We start from the raw sequence: 22,261 nt of genomic DNA, 5'->3' as shown, positions 1-22,261 counted from the left end.
TAAAGGTGCCCACAAATACAATAATTGTTGTCATGATGCAATCATATTAGATAACATAAAGCTATTGCTATGAGACAACAAAAAGATAATAATTAAAATGATTAAGGCTAAAACTAATATATTGTCCAGGGTTGAAAGTTGTTATTCCCCAGAACTAGAAAACAATGGTATGGTTATGTATTTTATAAACTCTAATTTCTGTTCTATCTGATTCATTATTTCATTATGCAGAAGCCTGAACTTTCGTTTATGTTCTGAAAAGATAACATATTTGGTTCCATTCTGGGCTCTTTATAGAATTGACACTGCCCAAATCTCCACCCATTGTTCTGACTATGCCAAGAGCCATTCCATTCACTCTGTGATCCAGCCCAATGTAGGCTGTCCCCAGCGTGTGAGGTGGTTGGAGATATTCAGCAAGCAGGAGGATCAGACACACTGTGAACTCATCATCCACACAGATCCAACGGTTTAGACTCAGGACACAGCCAGAGACCATGAGGGAGATCGTGCACATCCAGGCCGGTCAGTGCGGAAATCAGATCGGAACCAAGGTAACGAAAGACATTGATACCACATTCCTGACTGCTAATGGACTTTTTGTGTACATTTAGTAAGCAGCAGGCGGCAGAAGTAATGTATGTGATGTGACATGCTAAACTTTATGTGTGGATGAGGTTGGGTTATATGTTCTATTAACACTAATGATCAAATGTCAGAGTAGTACTTGGTCCTTACCCAGAGAGTCGGGAGCACGGACCGTGTATCTTATTGATGTGGATGAGAACTTATTCTAGATTACTTATTGGGTGTGTCTGTCAGCACCGACCTCCATTTTATTAACTCCAAAGTAAGTTTCCTGTTCCTGATACAAAGAATAAAAGTGATCGTGAGCTGTGTCCATACAAGGAACAGGCACTGGGGGAATCACAGTCACGTCCCTCTGAGACTGAGAGACACACTACATTCCAATGTATCATTGCTCCATAAGTAATATATCACTGCACCTTAGTCCATGCCTCTTCTAAGAAATATTATTTTTATTATAAGCATTTGATTTACATATAACAGTAGGATAAATACCAGGGTGTACAGTTTTAGAATGGCCAGGACTGCTGTCACCCTGGATAAACACTGGGGGCCTGATTCATTAAGGATCTTAACATAAGAAACTTCTTATTTCAGTCTCCTGGACAAAACCATGGTACAATGCAAGGGGTGCAAATTAGTATTCTGTTTTGCACATAAGTTAAATACTGACTGTTTTTTCATGTAGCACACACATATCAACTTTAAATTTCAGTGTACAAATAAGCTATCAAGTATTTGTGTGCTACATGAAAAAACAGACAGTATTTAAACAGAAAACTAATTTGCACCCCTTGCATTGTAACATGGTTTTGTCCAGGAGGTTGAAATAAGAAGTTTCTTAAGTTAAGATCCTTAATGAATCAGGCCCTAGGTGACAACATCATCTACCAGACATGTCACACAAATATACAATTTGATCCTCTAGATTCTGATAGAATATGTATTATTTAATCTAATTTAGTGCATGGTGTAAGTGAAAGTTATTGAAGATTTTAAGAGAAAATATATATTTTTGTGTTGTGTATTATTGTCCAAACATATTCCTCAGTATCATTTTGCTTTTAGTATTGAAGTAGGCAGGGGAGGGCTGGCAAATTTAAGCCCGGTGGGCAAGACTTGATCCAGCAACCTATTAGGAACAGTTTAAAGAGAAAAAAATGCAGGTGGCTGAGTGACCCAGCCCAAGGTAGCCCACTATGGGACCGGCCCAGGAGGCAGATGCCTCCCAGCCTAGCCTGTCCCTGGAAGTAGGACTCTTACAGCTATTACATTGTCAGTTATTTGGATAATGCAGATATAGAATTGCAATATGGCATATTAGTTCTTTTTTCTGTTATGGGTTAGGACCACATATTGTGCTTGTCTGACTGACTTCCTCTTTGTACACAATAAATAAATAATATACAAGTATCATATAATGTGTTTTACAAGAAACACATATCAAAGCCACACAAATATATGAGGAAAATGTAATGTACTATAGCAGACAATTTGTTGTAATTTTTTATATATTACCCCTGGGGGTATATTTTACTAAACTGCGGGTTTGAAATTGTGTCAATGTTGCCAATAGCAACCAATCAGATATCTAGTTAGCATTTTGTAAAATGTACTAGATAAATGCTATCTAGACTCTGATTGGTTGCTATAGGCAGCATCTCCACTTTTCCAAACTCGTAGTTTAGTAAATATACCCCCTGGAGTCAAATAAAATAACAGCAAAGGTACAGGTAAGTGGCCTTATGAGGTATGACTGAAGCACAGCTTAGCGTACAAGAATATGGGAGACCCTGAATCCCTGCTTGGAGATAGCTATGGACAATACTAGGCATTTTAACGTGTGAAACAAATTAGTTAATAAACAGTTCTTGGGAGAGTGCCAAGGGGTATTAATTTATATAGATATCGATATCCAGTTGTGATCCAAACTCAGGATGTGTCTGGGCTCTGTGCTTTTAGCAGGAAAATGTCTCTCTCATCCTCTCGGAATCCTGAAAAGCCCCCACAATGTCCCCATGTAGCATTCAGAGCAGGGAGTGTCCTGGGTGCTTCTGCTATGCCAGGAATGCCACCAGCTGCTGTGCACCCACCTCACACTAACTGCCCTATCACAGTCACCACATTTGTCACTGCTTCAAAATATCATGTCAAAAATCTGCCATAAAAATTCCAGCTGGCAGTCTGATAATTACATTGCTGTGTTTCATTACTGGTTGTGCTGACCAATCTGTACTAATAAATCAAAACTCTGCGTAGATAATATTTATATAATACACACGTGATGTTAATGTATGTATAAACTCTGGTAAATAATATCTGTATAAACAGTGAGTTCTAATGTCATCACTTCAGTTTTCATTAGGGAAACTTGGATATTATAAAGAATAACAAACCCTTTCATTTCCTGCAGCCTTACCATTTTATATTGTTCCAAAACTCCTTGGTGACTTCTAATATCCATATAATTTACAGTAGGGAGTATGTTATTGGACATGTATTATACTTATTGTTGTAAGGGACACTCATTGACATTGGTAGAATGAGGGGCTTAGAACCTGCAATAAGATAAAGCTGGTTACATACAGTGTTAGGTGCTTCTCTCTAGTTTTGCTTTGATGCTGCACATTTCACTGTGCAACAAGTAAAAAAAAAACAATGATGATCAAGTGTGTGTGTCAGACAGGTCATGTGACTGCAATTAGTGTTTCCTTCCTGAAAGAAAAAGTGGGTTTAGTACAAAGTTGAACATGAAAAAATGACTTGTATGAATAAGTTGTAATCTGACCCCTAGCATTAGACATTAAGGGGCATATTCAATTGTTGGCGTTACTGCCTAAAGTAACGCGGTGCGCGCACTATTACCGTCATTACAGTAATAGTACGCGTAAATACCGTTATTACGGTACTTTTCTCGCTGGAGAAGCTGCTGCGAGCTGAAATCCGGCTTAGTATTACAGTAATAACGGTAATACTTTTTCCGCGGTGGAAACCGCCAACAATTGAATATGCCCCTAAACACTGTATGTAAACACAGCACTGTATGTTGTCAGTGTAGTTTGACTTTTATTTACAGCAGTGATTTCCAGGTGAGAAACAGCTGGACTTGTATATCTTCTCATAGGACAATGTAGTTACCCTGATTAGTATGAGTGGGGTCTAATGATGAATAGGGACAATGGGACAAATGGAACGGACCCTCAGCCTGAGCCTTGTGAAAAGGTTAATGCCCAGATATGTGACATACAAAAGATGCCCTCAATTAGGACTAATTAGTATCATTCATTAACATATACAATATTTTATGTATTGTATTAAGCTTGTCAGATTCTTTTCACATGTATAGATTATGATAAAAAATAATAATAACGTTGCTTCGGCAGGAACATGTATTAATTAAATTCAGCATTGGTAAATTCCTTCGCCATTTCATTAATAGCATTTCTTGCTTCCCAAAGTATGTATAAATGGAGGAGGTGCTGAGAAAGTGCCACAGAGTTATGGAATTTTCCAGGATGATATTTACTGTAGAGATAATGTAGAAATTGTCTTCTCATGTTCTAACCTGGATGTTTCCTCTCCGTTCTTATTCTTCTTCCATCCAAGTTTTGGGAAGTGATCAGTGACGAGCATGGCATCGATCCAGCAGGAAGCTATGTCGGTGATTCAGCGCTACAGCTTGAGAGGATTAACGTGTACTACAATGAATCATCCTGTGAGTACATCATAAGCAGCATCGGGTACAATCATATAGACTGAGCAGATGGACTGTGTCAGTACTGCTATGTGCACCACTGTACACACACATATCACCATACACATAGTGCAGAATAGGAGTCTTACATATTCAGAAATTCCATGTGTGCCCACTCATCAGTTTCCAAATAACTTATATTTATTAGCAGGTTGTGTACCTTTAATACATACATGATGTACATCTTTAATATTAATCTTGTAATCACCCCAGACTGTGGCATACGTTATTTGTTTAAATAACCATGACACAAGTTAGAAGAATAATGTACACATACGTCTCTTGACAAGTCCTACTTTGTTTAGTACAAACAATTGCAGGAAAAAAAGTTTCTCCTCCCCTTGGAGAGGAAGAGATAAGCAGTGTTCTGCCCACTGCTCCATGGCCGGGGTGTAGAGCATTGATGTGCAGAAGGAGGGTGCCAGTGACCATTATTAGCAGGCTGACCGGGCTCTCTAGCATGTGTGCTGGGTCTATTTACATACAACAACCTGTAAATATTGATGATGATGTTGATGATTAACATGCTAATTGTTAGAGCCGCGAAGCTTCTCCTGGACGAATATGCCGGTGAAGGGGGGGTGTTAATATTTTTTGATACAGGCTATTTAATGACTTTTAATACTTTGGGATATATTCAATTAGCCACCTTACTCGCGAAAGTAACGCGGCGCTAAAAGTATTACTGTTATTACGGTAATTCTAACCCTGAGCTGCGAGCAGAAAACCAGCGTTAAAGGTACCGTAATAACGGTAATTACGCGCACTATTACAGTTATTACGGTAATAGTGCGCCACGTTACTTTTGAACAGTAACGCGGCCAATTGAATATGCCCCATTGGATGGATAGTCCATAAAATCCTCCCCATTCTTCAGTTTGAGTAGTAAATTCATACCTGCAACACTAACGTGCATTAGTCATACTGATCTCTAAATACAAACATTCTTAATACCCGGGTATGTAAAGTCTGTTACTAAGTGGCCCCTACGATTTAAATAAAGATTTAATCTAGCTATCAAAACGATTTATACATAAATTAACTGCTGTTCATTCAAACTGTGAACACCAATAATTCCTTTTACTGGATGATTTTTTCAAAAAATGCTGTCTGACACTTGCAATGTGTTTCACAGTGAATACCGTTACTCTCAGCAGTATTTACTTTGGCTGTGCTCCTACAGGCCTAACACTGAGCTCACATTTTTTGGCTTCTCTTCTCATCGGCTCTGTGCAGAAAAAACTACTTTGTCAACTGTTTCAGTTAAACAATCCTGACTAATACATTTCAGCACCCAGTGTAAGAGTCATATGGTAATTATAGACATTAAACCGAATTTTGTACTACATTACTTTATTTCTTAGGAAACACATGCAATAATTGTTTTACTGTATTTGGTCCCAAAAGAAAGTATGTGTGGTTATTACAGGCTAAACAATACGCCCGTCAGTAGCTTGTACTATTTTTCTGGTTCTGTTTATATAGAAATAATTCTACTGGGATTGTGGATGTATGCAGTTTATATTGTTTTTCAGTGGAGCACAGCATTAAATGGTGTTTTTTTTACATAACCATTCATCATCATCCTCAACATTTATTTATATAGCGCCAGCAGATTCCGTAGCGCTTTACAATTAGGAGCAAACAGTTATAATACAATACTGGGTAATACATGCAGACAGAGAGGTAAGAGGGACCTGCTCACAAGCTTACAATCTATTAAAAGTAGTTATGCTGCCTGCTTTTTCCTTTAAGATACCACAATACTTATGGGACTTAAAATTTAATACCACAGTGGACAGTGGAATATTATACGTATAAAGGAAATGCTTGGTTATTTTACCATTACTGAAAGGATCACCAGGTAAATAAGATTTAAACAAATAATGTGTTAAAACATACCTATAATACTTTATCAAACATTGCAATATTTTCCAGTGGGGCTTTAACCAGTCTGAAAAGTGTTGCATTAGCTCCATTTCCATGGAGGTGGCATTACTTGGTCATTCTGCAGGACTACAGCAGCATAATTCTGTAACATATCAGAGTGATTTGTAAGTAAGTTCAGACTGTGTAGAAACACCAAGGGGTAAATGTATCAAGCTGAGAGTTTTCCGGCGGGTTTGGAAAGTGGAGATGTTGCCTATAGCAACCAATCAAATTCTAGCTATCATTTTGTAGAATGTACTAAATAAATGACAGCTAGAATCTGATTGGTTTTACAAAGCCGCCAGGAATCTCTCACCTTGATACATTTACCCCCAAGATGTGATCACTTCACTATTACTCATTCCTGTGACGTTTTATACATACGTATAGACGGTGCCTACCATAGATATATGAAGTGTTCTGTGTATATTACAGACCTGCTAGTAAAACAGATCTGTTTACATGCGGCGACGGGAACATTGGTATGCATGAATGTCAGTTTCAAGTCTAAAAATGGAACTGTTTTTTGCTCTCTGGACTGTGCACTATACACCTAGTATTTCATCACAAAGAAACAGATAGAAATGCTTAAAAAGGCATCTAAAAGAGCTAAACCAAATAAAGCTTCTTGTGGAAAATAATACACGTATAAAAAAGGCTCAGAAGAGAAAATGGGGGGCCTCCGGAGCAGTGAGCGGGCCTATGCCTCTGCTAAAGGATTCATTTTCAAGGATTTTTATTATGCATGTTTTTTCCTGTCTTACTGCATGATGGAGTTAAGTCCGACCGGACACCGAAGTGTTATTAAATTGAATTGAATTATCCGCCCATCAGCGTACAACAGGAACACTATTTAATGCTGTTCCACAGATTATGAACTGAGCGGGTTGGGTTCTAGGCTGTTCATTCATTTCTGCTTGATGTATGTTTTAGCATAGGGTTCTTTTAAATATGGAATTGATAAAATGACTCTAGATAATTACCTTTGTGATTCTGGATTTGCATTGAATACAGTTTAATGAATAATAAAATACATTTCATGAAACAATTTATATAATAAGGACTTTACATCTAATTATATAGAAACTTTGTTAATGTGTATACATGTATATTATCCAATTTCCTAATCTTGAAATGTTTAGGGATAAATGTACAGTCATATGGAAATGGGATCTCATGGCGTATTTTTCACCTTCTATGTCCGTACAGCTCAGAAATATGTGCCAAGATCCGTGTTAGTGGACCTGGAACCCGGCACCATGGATAGTGTACGATCTGGCCCATTTGGACAGCTCTTCAGACCCGACAATTTTATTTTTGGTAAGTGCAATTTGTAGGATTGTATGAATTTAAAAATATAAAAACATCACACACACACACACACACACACACTTTACCTAACATTTTGTGTTAGTGTTTCACCGCCCTTAGCAATCGTTTCCAAGACATTAAAAATATCTATGTGTGAATCAAATGTCTATAATAAAAATTGTCATATGTGCGCTCTATTGGATGGACTGTTATGGGCTCTCCTGTCCCCAAAGGGATAATCTATTTATTATTATTATTATTCTTTTTTATTTATAAGGCGCCACAAGGCGCTTGCAGCGACGTACAGAGACAAACAAATTACAATACAATGGGAGACAGCACAGTACAGTAAACAGTAAGCACAGCAACTCAGTAAACTCAATGCACAGCTAGAGAGGGCGGGGAAGGGGGAGGGAGGATCTGCAAATGACGGGGCCCAAGAAGGAGGGCGCGGAAGACAGGGAGACCCCCAGGGGAGAGGAGGGAGCGAGAGTGGACATGGGGTGGAGGACCCTCGAGGAGGAGGGCTAAGTAGCTGGAGAGCAGAGTTAGAAGTGGTGGAAACAGGAGGAGAGATGGCACTGCTCAGAGGAGCGTACAATCTAAGGGGAGGGGTGGACAGACAGAGAGACACAGGGGAGAGAGGGAGAGTAGGGGGATGGAGGCAGAAGATAAGGTAGGAAGTTAAGTGGGAGATAGAAAGGCTTTAAGAAAAAGGTGGGTTTTTAGGGCCCGTTTGAAACTGGACAGATTTGGGGAAGTTCTGATGGAGGGAGGGAGCTTGTTCCAGTGGAGTGGGGCAGCGCGGGCGAAGTCTTGGATATGCGCGTGGGAGGAGGTTATAAGGGGGGAAGAGAGGCGACGGTCAGAGGCAGAACGGAGAGGGCGGGATGGAGCTTGAATAGAGAGGAGGGTGGAGATGTAGGGCGCAGTGCAGTTGGCAAGGGCCTTGTAGGTGAGTGTGAGGAGCTTAAAAAGGATTCTGAAGGGGAATGGGAGCCAGTGAAGTGCTAGGTAGAGGGGGGAGACAGAAGAGGAGCGCGAGAAAGGAAATTAAGCCTAGCGGCAGCGTTAAGAGCAGATCGAAGGAGATCAAAATGAGAATGGGGGAGGCCAGTGAGGATGAGGTTGCAGTAGTCCAGGCGGAAGATGATCAGAGAGTGGATAAGGCATTTGGTGGCATCTTGGGAGAGGAAGGGCCGGATGCGAGCGATGTTACGCAGCTGGAAGCGGCAGGATTTAGCAAGAGAGAGGATGTGGGGGCCAAAGGAGAGAAAGGAGTCGAGGATGACACCAAGGCAGCGAAGTTGGGGGACAGGGGAGATAGAGGTGTTGTCGACAGTGATGGATAGGTCAGAAGGGAATGAGGTATGAGAGGGAGGAAAAACTATGAGCTCAGTTTTGGCAAGGTTAAGTTTGAGGAATCGAGAGGACATCCAGAAGGAGATGGCAGAGAGGCAGGTGGACACCCTAGAGAGGAGGGAGGGAGAGAGATCAGGAGAGGAGAGTTATAGTTGAGTGTCGTCAGCGTAAAGGTGGTAGCTGAAGCCAAAGGAGCTGATGAGTTCACCCAGGGAGGAGGTGTATAGAGAGAAGAGTAAGGGTCCCAGAACAGAGCCCTGAGTGACCCCGACTGGAAGGGTCGACGGGGGGGAGAGAGACCCAGAGGTGGTGACAGAGAAGGATCGGTGAGTAAGGTAAGAGGTGAACCAGGACAGGACTGGGCCGGAGAGGCCGAAAGACTGGAGGGTGTGAAGGAGGAGGGGGTGGTCAACGGTGTCAAAGGCTGCAGAGAGGTCAAGGAGGATGAGAAGGGAGAAGTGGCCCCTGGCTTTAGCAGTGAGGAGGTCATTGGTGACTTTAGCCAGGGCAGTTTCAGTGGAGTGGAGGGAGCGGAAACCAGACTGGAGAGGATCAAGGAGGGATTATTCAGAAAGGGAGGAGGTGAGACGGCTGCAGACTAGCCTCTCGAGAATTTTGGAGGCAAAAGGGAGATAAGATATGGGGCGATGGTTCGAGAGAGAAGTGGGGTCGAGATTAGGTTTCTTAAGAATGGGGGATACGAGAGCATGTTTGAAGGAGGAGGGGAAGATGCCAGTGGAGAGGGAGAGATTAAAGAGGTGAGCGAGGTGGGAGCAGGTGGTGGGGGAAAGGGAGCGAAGAAGGTGGGAGGGGATGGGATCTAGGGGACAGGTAGTGGGGGGGAGGATGAAATGAGAGAGTGGACTTCCTCGCCGGTGGTGGGACGGAAGGAGTGGGAGGGAAGGTGGTTGGGGGGGAGGAGGAGATTTCAAGTCGGATGGCCTCGATTTTAGAGGAGAAGAAGGAGGCGAAATCGGAGGCAGTCTGGGAGGAGGGAGGGGGGGGAGGGGGCCAGGAGAGTGCTGAAGGTGGCGAAGAGGCGGCGGGGATTAGAGGACTGGGAAGAGATGAGGGATTTAAAGAAAGATTGTTTAGCGAGTGAGAGGGCAGAGCTGTGGGATGAAAGGATGAATTTAAAGTGGAGGAAGTCAGCCAGGGAGCGGGATTTTCTCCAGTGACGTTCGGCGGTACGGGAGCATTTTTGGAGGAAGCGGGTAAATTTGGAGTGCCAGGGTTGGGGTTTGGAGCAACGGGTGTGGACGGAGTGGGCAGGGGCGACCGCGTCCAGAGCAGAGGTGAGGGTGTGATTGTAGAGGGAGACCGCCTGGTTGGGGCAGGCCTGGGAGGAAAGGGGAGAAAGGAGGTTATCGAGAGAGGAGGACAGAGAGGCAAGGTCAAGAGCATCGAGGTTGCGTATGGACAGAGTAGGTTTGGGCAGGGGGAGGGGAGCAGGAGAAGAGGAGAGAGAGAAGGAGAGGAGATGGTGGTCGGATAGAGGAAAGGGAGAGATGGAGAAGTTGGAGAGACTACATAGGTAGGAGAAGACAAGATCAAGGGAGTGCCCAAGGCAGTGGGTAGAGGAGGAGGTCCATTGGGTGAGACCAAGGGAGGAAGAGAGGGTGAGCAGTTTGCTGGAAGCAGGGTAGGTGGGGTTGTCGATGGGGATGTTAAAGTCCCCGAGAATGATCGAGGGGAGATCGGAGGAGAGGTGGTGAGGAAGCCAGCTAGCAAAGTTTTCAAGGAAGAGGGAGGTGGGGCCAGGGGGGCGGTAGATGACAGTGACGCGGAAGTGGATGGGGTATAAGAGGCGGATGGAGTGAGCTTCAAAGGAGGAGAAGGAGAGGGAGGGTTCAGGGGGAATGACACGAAAAGTACAGGTGGAGGAGAGGAGGAGGCCAACTCCACCGCCTGGGCGGGCACCAGGCCTGGCGGAGTGGGTGAAAGAGAGGCCACCATAGGAGAGGGCAGCGGGGGAAGTAGTATCAGAATCAGAGAGCCAGGTTTCAGTAACGGCAAGAAGGTTAAAGCAGTTGGATAGAAAGAGGTCGTGGATAGCAGTCAGCTTGTTGCGGACGGATCTGGCATTCCAGAGGGCACAGAAGAAAGAGGGAGAGGGGGGAAATGGGGATGAGGTTAGCAAGATGAGCAGCGCGCGGGGGAGGGCGGGGGGAGAGTATGGGTATGGAGTGAGAGCGGGGAGGCATAGTAGGGAGAGAGAGTAACAGAACAGTGAGATAGTGGGGACAGTGAAAAACAGGTAAGAACAATGGCAGGAAGACAATGAAAAGGTGGAAGATAATAACGAATTAGGGCGTGGAGGGCATGGAACAACAGTACAGTGAGATAATAAGGACAATGAAAACAGGTAAGAATGATTGCAGAACAGTAAGATAATAAGGACAGCGGATAATAGGTAAGAATAAGCAGGGAGACAATAGCAAGATGGAGGACAATAACCAATTAGGGCGTGGAAGGCAAGGAATAATAGTAGGAGAGGTAATAAGGACAATGGAAATAGGCAAGAATAATAACAGGTAAAAGTAGTTGCTGGTAAATATAAAATCAGGAAAAACAAGATAAAGGCATATAAATAGTAGAATAATAACAGGTAAAAAGTAGTTACTTGTAAATGTACAATCAGGAAAAACAAAATAATGGCATATAAAATAATAATGTTTTATATGCAGTTAAGCCAGGGATTCAGCAGGAGAAGGGTTAACTGACAAGCCGGGTAGGTACACAGTAGATCAGTTGATGCAGATAAGCCAGGGATTCAGCAGGAGAAGGGTTAATTGACAAGCCGGGTCGGTACACAGTAGATCAGTTGGTGCAGATAAGCCAGGGATTCAGCAGGAGAAGGGTTAACTGACAAGCCGGGTCGGAACACAGTGAATCAGCCGGTTTGGATGAGCCAGGTAATAAGCAGGAGAAGGGTTAACTGACAAGCCGATTCGGTACACAGTAGATCAGTTGGTGCAGATAAGCCAGGGATTCAGCAGGAGAAGGGTTAATTGACAAGCCGGGTCGGCACACAGTAGATCAGTTGATGCAGATAAGCCAGGGACTCAGCAGGAGAAGGGCCAACCGACAAGCCGGGTCGGCATACAGTAGATCAGTTGGTGCAGATAAGCCAGGGACTCAGCAGGAGAAGGGCCAACCGACAAGCCGGGTCAGCACACAGCAGCCCAACCGATGCAGACAAGCCAGGGACTCAGCAGGAGAGGGGCCAACCGACCAGTCGGGTCGGTACACAGCAGATCAGCTAATGCAGATAAGCCAGGGATTCAGCAGGAGAAGGGTTAATTGACAAGCCGGGTCGGTACACAGTAGATCAGATGGTGCAGATAAGCCAGGGATTCAGCAAGAGAAGGGTTAACTGACAAGCCGGGTCGGTACACAGTAGGTCAGTTGATGCAGATAAGCCAGGGATAGATGGTATGGCCTTGTCCTTGGAGTAATGAATCTAAACACCATAGCTCATAGCCTAAGCTTTTTACTGCTAATGCAGGGGGGGCAATGACAGTGTGTGCTGGTTACACTATAGCAGGGATATCTGAAGTATGGGGTCCCCGTTATAGTGTGACCTGCCCGGCCTGTCATAGTCTAGTACTGGTTGTGACTGCTGCAGGGACACCACACTGTTTGTCCCACCCAGCCCAGGCTATGATCGCTGGTGCTTACGTCACTTTTGGGACCTTTACACAGAGAAAGTCCATACCGATGATCATCATCAACAGCACAGATCTTTGTATCAGGGGTCTGTCAGCATCTGCTGACAGCCGTATCTGCGGAGACGTCTAATTTTGTTGCAATTACTGGAACACGCCTTACTGCCCTCACCTGCTTAATGCTCCGATACAAAGTGTAAGGCGTTCTATGTGAGTGCAAGATACAGCCAAACCTGAATAAGGACGGTGCGCATGTGTAGTATGGAAATTCGGATTTTACGCAAAAGAATTTAAAAGAGGTGACTTATGCCCAAGTCTACATGAGCCCCTATACAAGGTTTACCATTAATACCAAAAAGTTCCTTGGTCACACTTGGGTTTTACATGTCTTTATCTGTGTTTTTATCTGTGTGTATGCATCAGTCATGCAGCAGACATTGGGAACATTCCTATAACAATTACTTCAATATGATATGATCCATTGTTTCACAATCTCAGGAACCCACAGTGCAGCAAAAAGTTACAATATTACTGTTTTGTTTTTTTTTACATTCCACAGTTACAGTAGAATATATTGTTCAAAGTACTGTTAAATATAGTTTATTGAAGACAGACTTCTCATTTTATGAACATTTTTTGGTTATAGGTCAAACTGGAGCTGGGAATAACTGGGCAAAGGGACATTATACCGAAGGTGCAGAGCTGGTAGATTCAGTTCTGGATGTAGTCAGAAAGGAATGTGAACATTGTGACTGTCTGCAAGGATTCCAGCTTACTCACTCCCTCGGAGGGGGGACAGGCTCTGGTATGGGCACACTTCTCATAAGCAAGATAAGGGAAGAATATCCTGACAGGATAATGAACACATTCAGTGTCATGCCCTCCCCTAAAGTTTCCGATACAGTTGTAGAGCCATACAATGCCACCTTATCTGTGCACCAACTAGTTGAAAACACAGATGAAACGTATTGTATTGACAATGAAGCTTTGTATGACATTTGCTTCCGTACCTTGAAGCTCACCACACCTACTTATGGAGATCTCAACCATCTAGTGTCTTCAACAATGAGTGGAGTAACTACTTCCCTACGGTTTCCAGGCCAACTCAATGCAGATCTTCGAAAGCTTGCTGTAAACATGGTCCCATTCCCACGCCTTCATTTCTTCATGCCCGGCTTTGCACCGCTAACTGCTAGAGGAAGCCAACAATACAGAGCACTTACTGTGCCTGAACTTACCCAGCAGATGTTTGATGCCAAGAACATGATGGCAGCTTGTGACCCACGCCATGGCCGATATCTAACTGTGGCTACGGTCTTCAGAGGTCCAATGTCCATGAAGGAAGTAGATGAGCAGATGTTAGCAGTCCAAAACAAAAACAGCAGTTACTTTGTAGAGTGGATCCCCAACAATGTCAAGGTGGCAGTGTGTGACATACCACCAAGAGGTCTGAAAATGGCCTCCACATTCATTGGGAATAGCACAGCCATTCAAGAATTATTTAAGAGAATCTCAGAACAGTTTTCTGCCATGTTCAGAAGAAAGGCTTTCCTACACTGGTTTACTGGGGAAGGAATGGATGAGATGGAATTCACAGAGGCTGAAAGCAACATGAACGACCTAGTGTCAGAGTACCAACAGTATCAAGAAGCTACAGCCAATGACGGTGAGGAAACATTTGAAGAAGATGAAGAAGAAATCCACGAGTGAAACACAATGTTTTCTAATATCGATCTTCTAAAATCCAACAATAGTATCTTTGTCTAGTAAACCATTAACTGTGAAAGTTTATCAAGTGTTGTAGCACTACATTTGGAGATCAAAATACTTGTATGGACAAGGTTTCATGATCTGGCCAGTTTCAGGAAAAACAATTGGAATGGTAGCATAATGCTATATTCAGAAATGTTTATATACATGTTTTATTACCTTCTGTATTTAATGCAGACAAACTGATGAGCTTTGCAAAAGAGATCTCATTTAATAAAAAGTAGTCACAGCTGGCAAGTGTGGATTATGTATGTGTGCACAATTAATAAGACATACCAATACAATGTGAAAACTTAACTCCTTAAAATCATGCATTGTTGGAATTAAATGCAATAACCATTATACAAACATGCCTGTAGGAAAAACCAGTCCAATGTTCTTACAAGAAAATCGTACAAGTTTAAATTATGTTGACCTCCCCCCCAAAAAAGTTGACAGTCGCCTGCTTTTCACATGTCGACTAGGTCTGATGTGATGTCTGCTTTCTGCCAATCCCCATCCCATAACATTGTAATGGCCGACAGCTGCTGGAGCTGGGGAACTGCAGCTAAACTGAAATTTGCATATTCCAAAAATCTGGTATTGTTTCATTAGACATAATACAGAAAACACATGTAAACACGCTGTCCCATTTCTGCACAAAAACCAGTGTTTAATAATGGGTAGAGGAATAACAATGAGCAGTTCTACATTTTGGGATCAGTCTGCTGATTCTTCAGGTTAGGCCTGAAAGACGTTATTCCTGATAGCAATGCATGTATTTGAGAGTATGTTTACCCTACCAAGCATTGCCTTACTCTTTTACTTGTCTGCTATATGCATTTGGAACTGCACTGGTGTGCAACACCCGAGCCCAGCTATATGCCACTGGCACCAATTTAGACTGTGAACTCTGACACAAGATATTCTTAGATAGTTGTATACACAAATATAGCATAGTGGGTGTATGCGCAAACTAAAAAGGATTCAAACGTTTAGCTATTTCAGAATCTTGTGCATGTCACACTTAAAGTAATTGCATTAGTTTTGAAAAGGACACGAGGCGCTGAGTATCATGTACATAGAGCTTCTCTGTAGTGACCATTTGAAATGTATCAACCAATTTGACACATATGTTTTCCTATTTTATAGCCTGCTCTGCTCCCATTTCCCTCTGCTGTTCATAGGGAAGACTAGCCATTAGCCTTAGGGGGTCATTGACATGACAAGAGATGGGATGATCAACTCTACTGAAAAAGCAGTAGTGTCTATACACAAATCTGGATTTAATGTGGTTACACACTACAGGTTTTTCCACACAATAAACGACTGTTAGGTCAGATATCGCATTAGTGTGTACACTCCAACGATCATGTTTTATCGTACCAAAGCACATTATATCATTTGATTTTGTAAACGGAATAAAAATCTCTATGAACGATGTCAGGCAAATTCTGCAGTGTGTATGCACTCACTAGCAGCAGTGCAGGCAGATCCACATAGAGTTCACAGAGTCACAATCTTTTTAGCAGATGGTTATGACAGATGCAGAGCACAGATCTGAGAGTAAATCATGTGTACAGACAATTGTACACTAATCAGCATACTGATCGGGAATGTCAGTCATTGATAAAATTGTTGCACATATTACATAGGGAGAAATTTTCTGTAGTGTGCACCTACCTTTACACCCATGCATGATCAGGCACTAAGTGGTGGTGTGTATTTAGGGCATGGGGGGGGGGGGGGGGGGGGGGGGTTAGAGTCCAGACATTTATTTCTTTAAAATATTTCATACAGATGTTCTGAAATTCTTTCCTCATTGCTACTTCTATGCACATTGTCATGTGGTAAATCAAACAATAGCTTTTAATGTTTGTTTGTTTTTTCCTTTATCTGGGACACATTTATACAGCAGGAAATAAACTCATGTTTATGTACAAGAAACAACATTCAAATGCACTCTTACAATTATTTCATAGCTTTAATTATGTAAACTAATTAAGTGCTCTTTTCCAATTGGGGAAATATTATCTGTAATGTGCCCATTCTGAATCCTTTTGCAATTCCTTTGCACTTTCATGCAATGAAAGTTTATTGTCGGCAGAAATCATACTATTTGGTAATAGCTTGGATAAGACCCGCAAGCTGATCCCTGTTGTAACGAAATCAATATATGCACAGTGAGTTCTTTGCCACGTAAGCCATGTATAGCTCAGTAGGCTGTTTGCCTTTTATAATAAAACATTAAAAGGAGGTGACTGACCCAAATCAGATAATTCAATAGGTTTATACATATAGTTGTTTGTTTAAATACAACACTTTGCTCATCCACTGGTCCAACCAATAAATATGGCTGTCATTTCATGGTTACATTTCTTCTCCTCTTAGACAAGGCATAGTGTTACAGTAGGGCAAAGTTAATGTGGTTACACACACCCAGGTCATTTTTTTTGACGCCTTTATTGGGAGTGTGGAAATTTCCTGATAACCTATGTGGAATTTTTATTTCTGCTAAAAGTTCCCTCACTTCAGTCCACTATAATCAATCAAAATGGCATTCCTCCATTGGTGTGTCTGACGATCTGCTCATCACTTGACTCCTCCTTATCCTTTTGACGGTCTCTGTTCCAGTCTTTCAGACCTTCAGGAAGAGTTGTATCTTCTTCCAGGCTGCCGGTACCTTCTACAAATTCCTCATACGTAGATTTTTCTGCAAACGGTCTGGGACCCAATAGTTCAACCATATCACTTTTATCCAGTACTTCCTTTTCTAAGAGGCGAAGAGCAATCTACGAAATTAAAAGATTTGTTAATGTTAAGCTTATTATTTTATTTTTTTGTAGAATTAAAATCCAAACAAAATATTAAAACTCAAAATCAAATTTTACTAAGGATAAGAACAAAACTAATCTAAAGAACAAAAAAAACCAAACAAACAAAAAAAACTACCGCAGACACAATAAAACAAGTTCATGCACAAACAGATGGAATTAGTGCACCGTCAGTAAAGGTGACAAAACATTCTTTAGATTAGTGAAAGAGAAAGCAAAAATTAAGAGAGGAATAGTAAGGTAAAAAGTGAAGGGGTTGCTACACGCACTACAGATGAAGTGTTACTAAAACTATCAAAGTTAAAAGTAGGTAGATAGGTTCATATAATATGGCACCTTATTTTCATGCAGAAATGTCTACTTGAACAATAAGACTCAAATTCACTCAAACGTGAAACCTATTATATAACCCCTCAACTCCCCAAACCTACCCTACTAGCATATTTTAGATCTCCTTTAGCAATTGTCATGTGTTTGCCTCAATAGTTACTTGATAAATTGTGATGACTATCCTCAAAGATTAGTATACCCACCCTGGGCTCATCAGGGTTCCTGGCGTTAACCTCAATTTCCTTGCCCCAGCCTCACGCTCATTAATCCATTCTATCACACACAGGCATACATTTAAGTCACCCATGCATACAGATAGCACATATCTATATATCTAAATATTTAAAGCAAGAGTACTCCCATGGTCATAATAGTGACTACTTTGTTACCCACCTTTTCTATGTCCGATTTCTTCTCTGTAAGGAGTTCCACGGTTCTTTCATAAGCAAAGTTGATTAGCACTCGCGCTTCATCATCAATCAGTCTAGCTGTGGCCTCACTGTATGGCTTCTCCAACACCATCTCCCCTTGACGAGGGAGGTCAAATGATACTTGTCCAACTTTTTCACTCATTCCAAATTGGACAATCTATAAAAAAATAAAAAAACAATGTATTTGACAGAAGCTCTGGTTATTTCTATCATGGATACATTTGTGTCTTCTTGGTGTTTGATGATGGTACAGCGAGAGTTACACTGAATTTATAAAAAAAAACAAAAAATATGAATGTATATATGAAATTAGGACAACAGAAAACAATAAAAATGGACAATTGCTTCACTTCAGAAACATTCACTGGGACTGGAAAGGGCAAGCATACTGCAAGAGATTGGTGTGGTTATATGCAATGGGTAGAAAAAGTTCTAAATTGGACATGATACTATATAGCTGGAATATGAGCTCTTCACAAGACATCTACAGACACACTCACCTACTAGCTGAGTACATCCTCATTTCATAGTGGTGTGAGTCCATACAAGATGTTGAAACCAGCCTAAGTTTACATTTATTTTAATTCCCTTATACATATATATCTAATAATACAGAATTCTATGTCATAAACAGTATCCCTTCTGATTTCTGAAACATGAGCTTGGAATGTAGCTATATGGCTAGGCATTCATCCTCCACCCGCCATACATTGCACAGATAATTATACTGCAGTACTGAGCGATACCTCCATTGTCAGTCTTATACTGCACATAGTCCCTCATAGCTAGGGATAGATTGCACAGATATATCCAGACAAGTGGCAGCCATATATTGCATATAGATCATCCCCAGTTACCATCCCAGGCAGCAAGTCCTCTTTACCTCCAACTAACGCCTCCACAACAAGTGCTTTTCAGAGGTCCCGGGATCGCAGAAGTATAAGAGCTGAAGCTCTTATAGACAACGGATGACACTGAACCTTCAGAGGGCAGGCAAGTGATATGCAGGTACTGGAAGTGCCGCTGTCTAACTTTCAGGGCCATTCAGGATTTTAAAATGCTTCAGCATTCATAGCTCTGGATGACACCAGTGCAGTGACAGCAGAGAAGTCTGCAAGTGCCTCAATCATCTGGTTTATCCCCAGATAGCAGCCAGTGCACTCATTGGACCAAAGCATGGGAACCTGAAAACTGGTACACACAGTCCAACTACAATCACCACCCAAGACATCCATGCTTTTGCAATATAATCATAGCTAGTAAATACATATAGGTTATAATAACAGCATGGCTTGCAGGCAATAAGAGACATAATGGGGAGCATACTGCTGATGTAGCAAAGTTCTCTTGTGAATGTATATATAAGCAGCAGTGGGACAGACGTGGTGTGGTATGTTAGAAATAAAAAGTAGACATACCTGTGCATAGGCGCTTTGTGTCACTTTTTTCAAATCATCCTGTGCACCAGTTGTAATTCTGCCAAAGAATATTTCCTCTGAGACACGACCGCCCAGAGTCATGCACATCCTATCCAGCAGCTGCTCCTTTGTATATAGATACTGTTCTCTAGGCAAATACTGAGCGTAACCTAATCCCTTTCCTCGTGGGATGATAGAAACCTGGAAGAGAAGCCATTATTTCTGGGCACAAGTCCACTCCAAATAATCATTTAAAAATACATACATTCTAGCTAAAAGATAAAAACAAAAACTTGTTATAAAAAAAAAAAAAATCAGTCATACTGGCCAAAGTGTGAACACAAATGTGTTTAGACTACAAGTTCACTTGTCAAACGGGAAGCCTTAAAAAGTTTATTTACACTACTTGTGTGAGGGAGAAAAAAAAAAAAAAGTCATAGCCTTACTTGTCCTTATTTCCCAACAAGCAGTAAATATATGAAGCCAGTAAATCAGTAGAAAAATAAAACATTTTGTTCTTTAAATATTACATTAAAAAAAAAAGCTTTCACCTAGTGTTTCATGCACCATGTCCTACAGGTTTCATGCAAGTCCATATTCTATATACAGGAATGTTATACTTATGTTAAATTCTTTTATCTGAATCCACTGTGGAGGCAGAAACTATGGTAATATAGAGCCTCAATTAGGACTTTGGCACTTTAAATCTAAGCAAGCTCTTTAAGCTCCTCCCCCTTACCTATATCCCACAGTGCAGGGAATTCAGTCATTTTCTAAACAAGTTCCATTGGACAGAACCAGAGAGAAAGGACCAGGAGAGAGAAAAACAATATCATTCCCCAATACCAGGAAAACTAGAGCATGCAAAAAAAAAAAAAAAAAAGTGGGTGCCCAGTGTTCCACAAGAAAAAGATTTAACGCAAGTATAAAAATCCAATTTTTTCTTTCATCCAACTGGGTACAGTCAAGAGGACATTCTCAAGCTGCTCCTTTGGGTGAGTACACTTACAGGGTCACAGTGCGCAGAAGCCAATGGATTTATAAACTTGACATATTGGCTACAAAAGAATTAAATAATGATTTTGAGTTGGACTCTTTCATAATCATTTGAAGCAGACTTTTCGAATAACTAGCAAGTTTTTTTAAACAATGATTTTTATGGTACACCTATAAATTATTTAAAAATAGTTAATATCCAGCTTCAAGGAAGAAAGATACTTGATTGTTACAATTGTAATGATTTTAATTACCTTTAAGAACCTTTAAAGAGCAGACATTCACTACACACAATATTCTTCAATAAGTCAGGAGGGGGCGAAACGTACTACACAGAACAAAACAATGGCATCCGAGAACATCACTGGACCAGAATGACCAAATGGAGGAGGAAGAGTGGTATCAGGAAAATAATACAGTGCAATATTACTTCATACCTCAAATTATTACAAGTCCATAACTGTTGTCTGCAAGCTAGTATCCGGCGCATACATTTATGACATTGTCCTCATATTGGATACATACAGATTATAGCTTGTATACATGTACAGCTGGTATGTAGATATAAACAGATACACAAGTGAAATTTACTTTTACACAAGGAACAAATTGTGCTTTAAAAAGTTTATTGTCACAGGACCAGAAGATCATCAGTCTTTCTACACTCAAGTGACATACATCCTTTATGTCCAGACCACATCCAGCAAATGAAAAGATCTTTCTTCCTCTGAAGTCTTATTCTGACCCAATGCCGGAATCACAATGTCCTGATTTATATGGAACCTAGAAACCACCTTCGGCTGAAAATGGGCAAAAGGTAACTAGTCTTCCATGTGAGAAACTTGAGATCCACAGATAGCAGTGTTTCACTAAATTCAAGTCCCAAGGGGCTAAACACCCAAATGGTGGTCTCAACCACATCACTCCCTGCAAGAAGATCTTCACTTCCGGTAAAAGCAATAGCCTCTTCTGGAGGACAACAGAATCCAGAGATCCATGCCATCACAATTGTACAGTCCATATGACAAAGGTTGAGGTCATCTTCCCTCAGTTGTCTTCCACCAGAGAAGTGAGCAACGTGTCTTCAGAGACAAAGAGGTCTGTTGTGTGTTCAGGTCAAGAGGAGACTTGTCCAATTGCAACAAGAGTTGGATCTGGAATGCCATTGAATAAAACTGTGCAAATTGCACAGCTTGAAGTTTAAAACAATCTTTCCCAGGATCTTCATTCAGGGCTGATGTCCATCTGTGACCCAGCCAGTTCATGTAACGAGTCGTATCTTGTCCCATGGAAGGAACACACACTGCTGTTGGGTGTCCAACAATAGATCCAGAAAGACCAGCCACTGGCTAGGAACCAAGATGGATTTTTGAGAATTGATAATCCAACTGGTGGCCTCCAATACCTGTGCCGTTTCCCACTAATGAGCCTTAAGTAGAGTCGGACACTTTGCCTTGATCAAGAGATCTTCTAAGTAAGAGATGACCTTTATCCTCTTGGACCTTAAGAGCATGGCTATAACCACCGTAAACTTTGTGAATACCAAAGGGGCCGTCGTTAAATTTGTAGTCCTTTCTCAACAGTTTTTGGCTCTCCACTTTCATCTGAGAAGACATTGATGGCATCCTTAAAGTCCATGGACACCATGAACTTGTCCCTTTCCATGCTGTTGATAACACATCTTAACGACTCTATCTTGAACTTGTCCACCGAAACAAAAGAGTTGAGGGTTTGAGATTCAAAATGGGCAGAAATAAAAGTTTGTTTTTTGGACCAAAAACAGACTGTAATAGACCCTCCTTTGATCTGCTGGCACTAGGGTGATTACCCGAGCCGTGAGCAAGGTCTGAATGGCTACACTCCGAGCCTGGTGTTTTATCCTGTCAATGGG

At 41.6% G+C, this 22,261-nt stretch overlaps 2 protein-coding genes across 2 annotated transcripts in view; one reads left to right on the top strand and one right to left on the bottom strand.

Moving 5' to 3' along the window:
• Window positions 1-353: 353 nt before the first annotated feature.
• Window positions 354-14,615, top strand: TUBB6 (tubulin beta 6 class V). The gene is made up of 4 exons (XM_075213276.1): window positions 354-554; window positions 4,195-4,303; window positions 7,481-7,591; window positions 13,259-14,615. Exons 1-4 carry the CDS (start codon window positions 498-500, stop codon window positions 14,320-14,322), a joined length of 1,341 nt encoding a protein of 446 aa, XP_075069377.1. The 5' UTR covers window positions 354-497; the 3' UTR covers window positions 14,323-14,615.
• A 1,597-nt stretch (window positions 14,616-16,212) lies between these two features.
• The window catches only part of AFG3L2 (AFG3 like matrix AAA peptidase subunit 2), a 28,828-nt gene continuing 22,779 nt past the window's right edge, over window positions 16,213-22,261 (bottom strand). The window contains exons 15-17 of the mRNA XM_075213275.1: window positions 19,375-19,575; window positions 17,919-18,113; window positions 16,213-17,153 (exon numbers count right to left, since the gene is read on the bottom strand). Coding sequence (XP_075069376.1) covers window positions 16,911-17,153; window positions 17,919-18,113; window positions 19,375-19,575 — 639 coding nt within the window. The 3' untranslated portion in view covers window positions 16,213-16,910. The remainder of the gene's footprint in view (window positions 17,154-17,918; window positions 18,114-19,374; window positions 19,576-22,261) is intronic.

Source organism: Mixophyes fleayi, chromosome 5 (assembly GCF_038048845.1).
Source record: "Mixophyes fleayi isolate aMixFle1 chromosome 5, aMixFle1.hap1, whole genome shotgun sequence".
In the NCBI taxonomy this organism is placed as follows: Eukaryota; Metazoa; Chordata; class Amphibia; order Anura; family Limnodynastidae; genus Mixophyes; species Mixophyes fleayi.
This window is presented reverse-complemented; position numbering and strand designations above follow the sequence as displayed.

Excerpts from the sequence above, each read along its gene's own strand:
- TUBB6 (XM_075213276.1), top strand. The coding sequence starts at position 498 with ATGAGGGAGATCGTGCACATCCAGGCCGGTCAGTGCGGAAATCAGATC. Across the intron at positions 555-4,194 it reads GAAATCAGATCGGAACCAAG|TTTTGGGAAGTGATCAGTGA; the intron begins GTAACGAAAGAC and ends CTTCCATCCAAG. Across the intron at positions 7,592-13,258 it reads ACCCGACAATTTTATTTTTG|GTCAAACTGGAGCTGGGAAT; the intron begins GTAAGTGCAATT and ends TTTTGGTTATAG.